At 35.5% G+C, this 12,341-nt stretch overlaps 2 protein-coding genes across 2 annotated transcripts in view; one reads left to right on the forward strand and one right to left on the reverse strand.

Moving 5' to 3' along the window:
* The window catches only part of LOC121861140, a 43,634-nt gene extending 35,499 nt beyond the window's left edge, over positions 1 to 8,135 (forward strand). Inside the window, exons 6-7 of the mRNA XM_042358706.1 lie at positions 609 to 726; positions 4,476 to 8,135. Coding sequence (XP_042214640.1) covers positions 609 to 726; positions 4,476 to 4,592 — 235 coding nt within the window. The 3' untranslated portion in view covers positions 4,593 to 8,135. The remainder of the gene's footprint in view (positions 1 to 608; positions 727 to 4,475) is intronic.
* A 555-nt stretch (positions 8,136 to 8,690) lies between these two features.
* LOC121860964 (eukaryotic translation elongation factor 1 epsilon-1-like) lies at positions 8,691 to 12,254 on the reverse strand. Its single transcript, XM_042358380.1, has 4 exons — positions 12,101 to 12,254; positions 10,476 to 10,646; positions 10,022 to 10,162; positions 8,691 to 9,442 (listed from the first exon to the last, which is right to left on the reverse strand). Exons 1-4 carry the CDS (start codon positions 12,176 to 12,178, stop codon positions 9,317 to 9,319), a joined length of 516 nt encoding a protein of 171 aa, XP_042214314.1. The 5' UTR covers positions 12,179 to 12,254; the 3' UTR covers positions 8,691 to 9,316.
* Positions 12,255 to 12,341: the final 87 nt, after the last annotated feature.

Here is a 12,341-nt window from a genome sequence, read left to right on the forward strand (position 1 = left end):
GCGCCCTACACCTGCCACTCTTGCCCTCATGTTAATTAATTCATAATATAAACATGTATTCACTAAGTATTTTCCTCGTTTCACTGACAGCGTTAATTATTACTCATGTATAACTATTAATAATGAATTTAAAAATGTTTTCTACCTACAGCTTGAATAATTTACACACACACACACACACACACATTGGCTACCCCACAACACTGCTAATTTATGGGCAACACTATTAAATCTACGGACTTGCTGACCCATATTTCACTATCAAAAACCTGTAATAGTTTTTCATAAAGACCGACGCCATCAATAACGTAAAGGTGATTGTGATTTTATGAGTACATCTGGGAATATTTATATCAACAAGTAAACACCCCCCCCCCACCCACCCACACACGCGTCTGACTTCTAAACAACAACAAACAAAAAATCTCCTTGGGATACTTTAATAACTATCCCTAATACATTACCCATTCAGATATTATTGTAGTATCGTAGCCTGAAGTTAGTAATTACGTTAGATTACAATACGTTAAGTTAGGTAATAAGAAATGACGTCACAATAGCGAATATATTGTTACTATTATTGTTTTTGTTGTTATTTGGGTCAGCAGGCACGGCAGAGTGAAGGTATTATGGCTGAAGAGTGACGTCAGTATCGCCAGCACCACCCTCAACCTGCACCCAGGAGCCTACCCGCCTGAATGGGTCCGTCAACAGGTTCAGTCTAAGGTAATAAACTATACTGTACTAGGCTTCAGCGTCCTACCCAGCCCCTACCTCTTAAAAATGATTACGTATCCTAGTATATGGCTTCTAGTTCAAAATGTGTCCTATTTTAACGGTTCTAGTTCAAAATGTTTCCTATTTTAACGGTTATAGTTCATGTGTCATATTTTAACGGTTCTAGTTCAAAATGTGTCCTATTTTAACGGTTCTAGTTCATGTGTCCTATTTTAACGGTTCTAGTTCACAATGTGTCCTATTTTAACGGTTCTAGTTCACAATGTGTCCTATTTTAACGGTTCTAGTTCATAATGTGTCCTATTTTAACGGTTTTAGTTTTTGTATCATTATTTACGGTTTCCGATTCCTTATGTGTCCTAGTTTAAGGTTTATAATTCCTTATGTGTCTCTCAGTTTAGGTTTCACATTTCTTACCCCTGTTCATTCATTTTAGATTCTCTTTACATTTCTTAATCCTTGTTCAGCATTATCATCACAGTCTCTTTCTCTTTGTTATCCTTCGTTTACTCTCATTTTCTATCTTTATATCCCAGTTTAACATTATTTTCCCATTCTCTTATTAATTTCGTATCTGTCCTTCCTCAGCGTCAAGGTTGTCAACTTAACATATCAACTGGAAGTAATTTGGAGTTTGTTTCCTAAATGACTGACACGCGACTTACGAGCTGATGTGAGCAATTACCGGACCAGCGTGAAATGGGTTATTAAAATGCTAAAATGAATGTCATAATATTGCTCGTGGACTGAAATGATCGTGAAAATACTGGAATGAATGTCACAATGTTATTTATGGAGTAAAGGGGTGATCAGACTCTTGGGATGAATATGCTAATGTTGTTTATGAGATTGAAATGGGTGATTAAAATGCTAATGTGTATATTTACATTTACTAAAATAGGCCGAAAAGAAGTTAAGGAAAATATTACAATGTACCAAAATGAACTTAATTTACTGCATTTTTGCTGAAATAGGTATGAGTTGTCGAAATGGTCAAGTTTACATAATATAACGTAAACAATGGCCATGTTTACATATAACGTAACCAACGGTTTTATTTAAAACGTAACTTCGACATGTCAGGGTCAGCAGGTGGCAGTACATACCATTTATAGGAACTCCATTACGGCGTATTTATCATTCATTTCGGGCCAGAACGAATACGTGCATGGCGGCGAAAGGTACATGGGAGTGGTCTTGTTAACGATTGGATGATAATAAAAATAAAAGATTAGATGAGTCAAATAAATGGTTAAATTACTCCCCAAAATTTAAGAGATACGCTTTTAATGGTTTTCGTCACCGTCTGCTATACAGTATAACGCAAGTCTGAAAAAAAAAAAGATTTAAAAACAAAATGGAATCGACACCGGTATCCATTCCCCTAAAAACTGCCTAAACTAATGGCATTATTACCAGAATACTGTTCCTACACAATGAAAAAAAAAACCTTTACAGTTCAGTTATGTTATTTTAATGGTATTTTTATATGGGTGGTTAACAGAGTATGGTACGATGCGTTAGCTTCCTGGACCACCGAAAAGTTAACGTTCCACTCATCACAGACAACACACACAAATTGCCACAAAGGTAAATGTTTGGTTTACCTCCAACCATTTACTTTTGACGGAAAACTCACTGATATGTTTGTTTTAATATAGAGGATGCAGGGGAGGAAGGAAAGGAATGTGTGGAAACTATTTATGATGGTTTTGGCCATACGAACAAACCTAGTCTAACCTAATCTAGCAGAATCACCCTAACTTACGGCGCTATAAAACTATGTTCTTAAAGCATGTAGCCAGTAAAGAGTGTACAAGGCTATATTTACCTATAAACACGACTCTTAACTTTACTAACGAGTGGACACGTTATTAGGGTAAATTAGCGCCAGAAATCCCATTGAAAAAAGTGTCTTAGAATTGCAAAAACTACCGACTGCAACTATAAAACTTCCAGGATCGTTTAGTGGCAGAGTGAAATAACACTGTTATTAGAAATGGCATTATATTGTCCAACCTCCTGGTCCCTGTAAGTAAACATTGCCTCAGTAAAACAACGGTTTTAATTCCCACTTACCTTAATAATTATCAGCCCATGTACGTTAATCTTCAGATATTCTTGATTATAAGAATATTCCACCAATATAAGGTAGTCCCATGTAAACACGCACCTACTGCCATCCAAGGATAAAATACTCTGCTCCTTGCTGCCAGTCGGACTGACACCTGGCTAGTTTGTAATTTACATTGGTGCATAATGACGTCACAGGTACGTCAGCAAGGCGGGAATTGTTGAAAAAAAATATCATGAACGAAACCGCTAAATAATATATATATATATATATATATATATATATATATATATATATATATATATATATATATATATATATATATATATATATATATATATATATATATATATATATATATATATATATATATATATATATATATATATATATATATATATATATATATATATATATATATATATATATATATATATATATACAGTATTACCCCGCCTAACGCGGTTTCACTTAACGCGTTTTATCATATACGCGGTGCCTCGCCAGAGCTGAACTTTCACTTAACGCGGAATTTTTCATCATATACGCGGGAAGCGGCGCGGGCACGATGCGCACAAGGTCGCCCAGTCATCAAAACATTACCGAGTTCTTCACCCGCCACCCACCACAGCCGGCCCAAGTCAGTGATAGTGATAATTATAGTGAGGATATGGACTTATATGGCCTTTGAGGGGTTTGACAAAGAGGCCCTGCAAGCCTCTGTGGTGGATAGTGATACAATTGATACAAGTGATACAGGTGAGGGCCAATAATCTGCCCTCTGCCTCGGAACCAACCCCCCATCCCCGTGTGCCCAGCCATCTTTTCTACTAATGCAAGTGTTAAAAAACCTAATATTATTGATATTTCTCTTAATTATTAATTGTGTGTGCATACCATCATAAAGTTAAGATAAAATTTTTACTACAACATAATTGTGTGTCGTCAAAAAGTGGAGTTTGGGGGTCGGGCCAGTCTCTATTGGAATTAATCCCATATGTTCTGTTGTTCACTTAACGCGGTACCCTGTGGGTTCAATTGACCGCGTTAAGCGGGGTACTACTGTAATCATAGTTTTGTGCACTAATTCCTGATCCTGGTGTAATGTTCGAATGTTATTTGTGTATTAAGCCAATGCAATACTGACCTATCTAAAACTGTACGTTTTCAACATTTAAGAGGCCTATAGATTATTTTAATAAACTGTCCCAATTCTTTCCATCACTGTATACATTTGACTGGTTTACATAATATATATTACAGTGGCCTACAGTCAGGTTGTTTTACAAAATCTTGCAGGAAATCCATGCACTTTATATTGATGTGTACTATTCATCACTACTTTCTGTAACTAAAAAAATTATTTACCTTACTAATTCCTTCAGTTAATATACTTTACTCATTTTTAAGATATTCAACATTTATTGTATTTACCACACTGATTTCTGGAATAACTTTGGTCGTTTTTTTTTATTCTGTACTATTTACACTATAAATGTAACTAATTTCTGTAATATAATGTATGTAACGTACATTACTGATGTATGTAACATTAATACACATGTCTAACTTCATTCTTTAAGATCCAACACTTACTTTCTGCAGTTAATAAAGAATTTGTTGATTAAATTTGATAACTTTTCTTTCATGCGTGATGGTGTAGTTGGAGGAGCTGTCTAGTGACCTGAGCCAAGGTCACGGTGCTGTCCGCCTGCTGCTGAGGCGCTGGGGCAAGATGCTCAAGAAACTCATCCATCGCACGGCACGTTCTGTACAGTGAGGGAACTTCTCCATCAAGTACATAACACCTATTGAACACCTTCATCAAGTGAGCAACTACTTCAATTGAACAGTTTATATGCAGTATGTGAATATTGTCATCAAGTGAGTGACACCTCCATGTGAACACTGCCTTATATAATGAATGTTGTCATTAAGATAACACTTTTATTGACCAACACTTCTAAGTGAAAGATACTAGTGAGTCGCACATCAAGCAAGTACTTGTTGTAAGTAAGTGAATACCATTAAGCAACACCTTCAATTACATTTTGTCAGTAAGTGAATGTAATTTTCTGAACAACTGTCATCGTGTGAACACCAGCTGCCACCCCACTGTACTTCAGCTCAACTCTCACATTATTACCACACTATACCCAGGATGCATGACCAAATGTTCTACACCTAACTAACATTATTGTATGACATTAAATAAAATAAAAATATACAATATGTGATAAAATTTGGTGACCTCAGGAATATAACTTAAAACCTGAACCAATGTTTAAAATTTTCTTCCTAAAGTTGCAGATTTGGTCAGGTTTGGTTAGGCTACACTCTTTTGGACACAGTGCTGTATTCACTAATAGATTACGTAACTCATTCATGAACATCATGAACACCACTTAGAGATAAACCTCTTTCATTTATCTGTATTACTGTTTAGTCATTCATCCCAATCAATTGTGAATATAACTTCTTTACAACCATAAAAGCCAGAACATACTGTACAGTACTGTATATTGTTCCCACTATTGTTAATTGCAAAACAAAACAATAGACTTCCCAAAGGAAATACTGTACTACATATTGATGACTTCTCAAGGAAATTAAAACTTCAATAAATCTCAAATTACTTCAAGTCCTACAAGTAATTCATGTGATCTAGATAACTCAAACAGCTTCCATCTCCACAATAAGTCTCAATGATTTCTATTCTAAAAATTCATTCAGGTTAACTTTCAAAACCGGTGGAATAATTGGTAAGTTCTATAAACACAAAGACATTATCACACAACGCTTAGAATCATCCCTGTATCATAAACACACATGTGACAGTTGCCTGGTGTTGAATACTGTCTGTACTCTGCCTTGTTTCTTAAAGATGACTTGGACTTGCAAGCTGATTTCACACATTGTCCACCTTATGAAATACAAATAAACAGTACATCTACGTAATATTGTATATATTTTGGATAGTTATGCATTGTAAGGAGGGTATAGTGCCTGTACAATCTTACTTTTTAATCCAGAACAAAGTTAAAAGACAATTGTGCACAGAAGCATTGATATAATAAAGTATTTCATAAAAGTTACCCAGGCAGTTCCTTCACTTGTGTCACAAACAAATCAATATGTTGAATTTATAAGCAATTGCCCAACGGAATGCTCCACATCTTTTACCCTTAGAGGTCTGGAGACAATCAATGGATAAATGTTGAGGGAAGGTTCTCCATATGGCTGAGATGTCAACATCTACAATGACTAACTTGTTTTCCGTAGCATAACACCAGCGGCCAATCCAGAATCTGATCCACTCAAGTACTGACACAAAAGACAATAGTTACAGATATATGGTACAGTTGAAGGTTGTAATTGAGCTGTTTATTGCTAACCATTGGCTGGCTGGTCCTTGTTATTAAAAGACAAGGAAATATGATCCTCTAAAAAACATCACCACAAACATCTCACTGTATTGTATTAACTATCAGTCTTTATTATAATGAACCTTTCTCTGAGATGGTAGAACTATTTGTAAAACATTCTTTGTTATACATCAGTGGGAGTCCATCAATGTTGAATCTGTAAAATCATCAAGTACTACTGTATAAGTGAGAAAATTACTACTGTACGCATGCATGTAAATATGTATTAGTATAATGAACTGCCTACACTTGTTCCCCATCTATTTAACCAGTATGGTATCTTTTAAAACATCGATTTCATGCATATCACTTATATACCTTAATAGACTTGTAATGAGAGAGACAATCCCTGTTTATATATATAAGCTTCCACACTGCTGTTAGTCTGTTAGGTTTTTCATGTCTAGCATACAAAATACCAATAAATAAATCTGTTCTGTACTTTATAATTTATTAATGGTTTGTTATACGGTATTCTGTAAGTGAATTTATCTATGTTGTACTTTTTCATATTACAGAAATGTTGTTGGTTGAGTTGTAGGTAATATTAGTGAACCGATGAAGATATCAAATATTATGAGTTGTCAAACAATTCTGTAATAAACCTGTAATTAGCAATGTAGTAGAACATTTACCTAAACTGCTCAAAGGGTATACCATATACTTATTAGTTTGTCAGATCATAATAAGCTTGGATAAAAGAAAGCATTGAATTAAAGTTTGGCCTTAGTACAATTTCACTGAAGCATTAGTTGTCTTATTTTTTATTTGATATTAATTTATCATTTGTAACAATTATCTGCTTACTAGCCATCTGGGTGTTCGGTAATTTCTTTGTTAGACCTTCATTGCCCAGTGTTATTACAGGAGGAAACCAGAATATTGTACCCTGAGAAATTCTACGATAGGAAACTGACTGATCAAGCCAAAACAATGATGCGAGCCTACGTGAGCATTACTGGAAACTCCCTTCATCTTGTGGAAAGTTCTGCTATATGGAGAAGCAAAACCCAGCACAAATTTGTTCTGCTAAAAGAAATTCCATTATTAGGAATGATTACTGTACTACAATACTCAAATTCAAGCCCATTTGTTACCTATAACTTCTGGATCACCTAAAGATTAGACACCCTGGCTTACTTCACATGATAATTAAACATCCAAACACTAACCTAACCTAATCCCCCTGGTAGAAATAAGGTTTTTATTCATCACATGTAATAAACTGGGGTGTCTGATCTTCAGGTAATCAGATTTTACTTTCCTAACAATTCTCACCAAAACTAAATCCAAAACATTATTTATCATACTTGGAAGATCTATGACTACCAGTAGCAACATACAGACAAAGAACAATCCACAAGTACCTGGATGATGCTGAAGAAATTTATATTAGTCTCATTGTGGTGGTCAATAGTCACAGGAAAACTGACAAGCTAGCATGAGGAAGGATCTGGAGTTACTTCATGATAAGAGGTACAGTATACGTACATGCAGAAAGTTGGATAAAACTAAAAGAATAGATTGAGGGAATAATATTGTGTGTCAACAACAGCTAAGTAAAGGTGTGTACTAGCAGTGTGGGAGACTATGTTAATGACAATTAGGTAATGATGATGTGTACTTTTAGAACCAGGAAGTGCATTCATTGAAGCTGTCAATAAGAAGTAAATAGAGATGTGCCGTGACTGTGTGTATCTAGGTGTCAGGAAGCAGTGGTGGATCTGTAGGGAAAATTAAGTGGAAAGTGCATATACGAGAATACAATCTGCAGTTCAAGCAAGTGTGAGCCTGTTAGAGAAAATGTTTGTATGGAGGAACAGAGATGAGTAATGTTGGAGCACATGACATAATGCAATGATGTATACTGTGAGAGGCAATTACATGGAGGCTCTATGTATGGTTGGTTTTATTATTTATTTAATCCACAATTTACCATTATGGAAGACAACCTCAAGAACTTTAAGGCAGAATGTTGAAAAAAATAGTTTATTCAAAGATACATTTACTGTTTGTGATCTCATTATTTCTGTTCTATCTATGAAGTCCACTATATTGGGAATTAATTTTCACAGCCTTGAACAAATTTAAATGAGAATGGAGAAGTTGACGTGCAATGTGACACTGAAAGGCAGGAAACCATGTTGAGAGCTAAGAGGGTGGCTGAGAACTGAGAGTACAGTATTGGGAAAGTTTTGCATACAGATAGGCCAAGATGGTTTGGTCATATGATGAGAATGGATGATATCAATTGAGTGAAGGGATGCAGAACTAAATGTGGAGGGGAGGAGAGCCAGGGGTAGGCTTATATGAAATGACAAGGGGGTTAAGAACCTATTGAGAGATACTCTGTAGTGTGGAGAGCTGCCATTAGGTAATCATGGCTGATTCACACAAGCATGGAAAATGGCCATAAAACATTATTGATGATGAGGAGTTAATGAAAGATTAAATACACTAAAGATTTTTATGACAAGTGATTTTCTTAGCCATCAAATGGAATAAGAGGGGAGTAAACCTGAGTCTTCACAGTTTATGAATAACAATAATTTAATGAAAAGTAATTTGCTTCATTTTTTGAGAGAGGACTAATGTATAGGGTTGTCCCATACCACAAGTGAAGCCCTTACAGTGAACTTATAAGTCAAGACACAGTGTGAGGCAAGATTGGTGGGCCTGGTGTGTCATACAGGTTGTAGTGGCTACAGTTTACCTCCTTCAGTCTCTCTGGATATTTTAAGAACAAATTGATCGACTACAGTACTAGAAGTCATACAGTACAGTACACTAAAATGGTAACTTTCAATTGAAGGAATAAAAGCACCTAATACAGTACTGTTGCCTCAGAAAACTATGACATCATTTAGTGGAAAATGGGAGTTCCTCAGCTGATCATTACCACAAATATTACAAAATAATAATAAACTTGCTAATAAATATACAGTACATTCTATTAAATAATAAATACCATAGAGATAAATTACTTTCATTCCAATTTCATTCAGGATTGTCTGACAGAACCATCCTCAAGCATTTTCCTGTTCTTTTCTCTGCTGTCAAGTTAAATAAAAAGCAAGTATCAGTGCGTCCTGCCGGTGGTATCGTATAACAACGTGCGCGAGAACTGTACTGGTGTGTACGTCTTGTTAAGGGTCTCATCTTTTTGCATCGAATTAAACCATCTGGAGATGTTCATGTATTGCTCCTGTGGAATAAAAGGAAAATAGGAATTATATAACAATTCACGCATTAAGTCTAAAGCATCACATGTCAGTACAGTATTTTATGTTTAGTTGTGGAGAGATATGAAAAAAATAGGTAACTGACATATATAATGTATACTGTACTGTATTTCTATTCCCATCTAGTTGTAGGCTAAACTGTTTCTTGTCATAAAAAAACAAGAGATATAGATTTATGAACCAATTACAAGTGGTTGGGTGATTTGCTATCCAGAAAGACAGGGGCAAAAATATTAGGCAGGTACAGAATATTGGGTTACAGTTCATTCTATTTCAAAAGGTATCAACTCTCCAATATTAGTTCCCATTTTGTTTTTTGTTTTCTACTTTTGTATGCCATTTTCCACTACAACAGCTTGTGATATGAGTCAAGGACACAAAGTCTCCCACCATTTGCTGTCATTCATTCTCACTAAATGCTGTAATAAATATCTTCAAATATCTTTTCAATCTTTCCCTACGTCTAATTTCCTTTTTTGTCAACCTATCAAGACAGTCCTCACTCATATCACACGGAACAATAAGCTACACTACTGTAATACCTTCTGTAAGAAACTCCAGCTGCACATGAATGGATGAAGTGCGAGGAAGACGACCAAGTCAGCAACTGTTGGAGCGTAGCCACACAGGAATGACCGGTTCAACAATTCTTTATTAATGTGCTGCAGACATCCATTCAAGGCCTAAGAGAATTGAAATGTTTGTTCAGTATAAAGAATAACATTTTATTTATACAGGTATAAAATATGTGACATAACAAAAAATATATCTGAAATGCTGTACAGTAGTGATATTATACACAAAAAAATTGTTATGCAGAAGAGAAAGTTGACATAATTTACAGGAACCTTTTTAAAATTACAGGAAATAAGAAGGGTTTCTTTTAATAGTTTCTATACAGTACAAAATAAAAAATAAATAAATACAGCAAATTCATGATTATCTCTGTACTGACTGAAGGAATTAACTACAGGTCTTGTGATATTTTCTTCTCACCTCAAAGGTTGGACAGTGGAAGAGGTCAGTTGTGCAGTATGTGAGCCAGTGCTGTGTGAGACACTTTTCTAGTACAGTGTTGCCTTCAAGTTCCTTCCTCTTCAAGCGAACGAGACTTAAAGTACCACAGACAAACCCCTCCGTCTTCTTTCCTCCAACTTCAACAACAACCTGAACAAAAATTAAAAGTTCTCAGTTAATAAACAAAGTAGATAAGGATAAGAAGTCAAAATTTCACATGCCATCCGCAAAATTGTCCCCAACTTATTTCACCTTAAGATTAACCATCCTAATATTAATGCTAACCTAAACTTCCCAGACATTTATGGAGTTATTTCAGACACCTCAGCAGTTTAATGAAAATATTACTAGGCAGTTAGGTAAGGTTTCTTTGGTTGGTTAGGTCAGGTTCTATTAGGTTCTAGTATGTGTCTCCTCTTTTAATTATTTACTATAATGATCAGAACATCTGTGGAAAAATGAACAAAATTGAACAACTCCTTCTGGTGGTAGTGCTATTCTCATACATTACCCAACTTTTTACTCAGATAATGTCCCAAGTCTCCCCATGTCCCAAGTCTCCCCATGTCCCAAGTCACCCCATGTCTCAGGTCTCCCACACTCAACTGAAGAAGAAGAGTTACCACTTTATTTCTCAACAATTTATTTTTAAGAAATCTATTATGATAAATTTGTCCTCGTTAACAAGATGCAAATTTGGCGGAAGATAAAGTGTGTTGACTCATCCGTTTACAAATATCTTGAGGAATAGGCAATGGATATTTTGCCATAACTGGTAAGTTCCTATTAATGCTATTTTACCGCGAGTGAACTCTGATTGGCTAACCGTCCATTACCATTTGACCATCATTCTGGCAGCATTCGGCATTTATTTTGCCGTGAGTCGATTTTGGTTAAACTGTAAACATACCTAAACATATTTCTGTTGTACATTTTAACGTATCATTATAAGAGGCAACATTTACTTGAACCTAATATAACCTGATCTAACCAACCAAAGAAACCTACCTTACGTTACCTACCTTACGTTACCTACCTTCCGTTACCTACCTTCCGTTACCTACCTTACGTTACCTACCTTACGTTACCTACCTTACGTTACCTACCTTACGTTACCTACCTTACGTTACCTACCTTCCTATCCGGGTGGGGGCGGACCTCCCATCATATTAAACAGAAAGTACTTAGCCAATCAAAGTGCACTCACGGTAAAATAGCGTTAGTAGGAACTTAACCGGTCACTGCAAAATATCCATTAAGGGATGAGTGAAAATGCAGTGGCCATTGTTATACGTAGATATATCAATTTATATCTGGACGGTCGTATGTTTCATGTGATTTTTGCCATCATAGTTAGAGAGACTATGTGGGAAAAATAGTCCATTGGGGAGTAAAGTAGCATACAACCACTTATTAGTTACTTATTATCACTTAAATAAATTCACATTCATTTCCGGATACAAGTTCTGTTAACTACAAGTACATTCCAATAACATAAGCCTTAAAAATAATTCCCTACACTGCTAGACTGACCCCGCCTAGTGGTCAGCGGGCCATCTGGAGCCCTACTGAACCCACGTGTTTCTATATTTCATAATTCCCACCTTGTTGTCCTCCAATGTAGTCCTCACTTTACTACTTTGGAGATACTTTGCTGTCTCGGTTAGGATTTTCTTCTCCATTTTTTCTTATTAATTAATATAATTGGTCTCCTTATAGCGACCGGAACTTATTGTTTGTTGTCAAATGTCAAGATGGACAAAGTTAAACTAATACTACGAGCAAAAGCGAGAGACAAATTTCTATTAAGTAGGTAAATCTAACTAAGATGATCGAAAATCAAAT

The sequence above is a fragment of the Homarus americanus genome, unplaced genomic scaffold (genome assembly GCF_018991925.1).
Source record: "Homarus americanus isolate GMGI-L3 unplaced genomic scaffold, GMGI_Hamer_2.0 scaffold52806, whole genome shotgun sequence".
Classification (NCBI taxonomy): domain Eukaryota; kingdom Metazoa; phylum Arthropoda; class Malacostraca; order Decapoda; family Nephropidae; genus Homarus; species Homarus americanus.

Coding starts and splice junctions, on each gene's coding strand:
- LOC121860964 (XM_042358380.1), bottom strand. CDS start 12,178: ATGGAGAAGAAAATCCTAACCGAGACAGCAAAGTATCTCCAAAGTAGT. Junction 10,647..12,100: donor CTACATTGGAGGACAACAAG/GTGGGAATTATG, acceptor ATTTTTGTTCAG/GTTGTTGTTGAAGTTGGAGG. Junction 10,163..10,475: donor TCCACTGTCCAACCTTTGAG/GTGAGAAGAAAA, acceptor CAATTCTCTTAG/GCCTTGAATGGATGTCTGCA.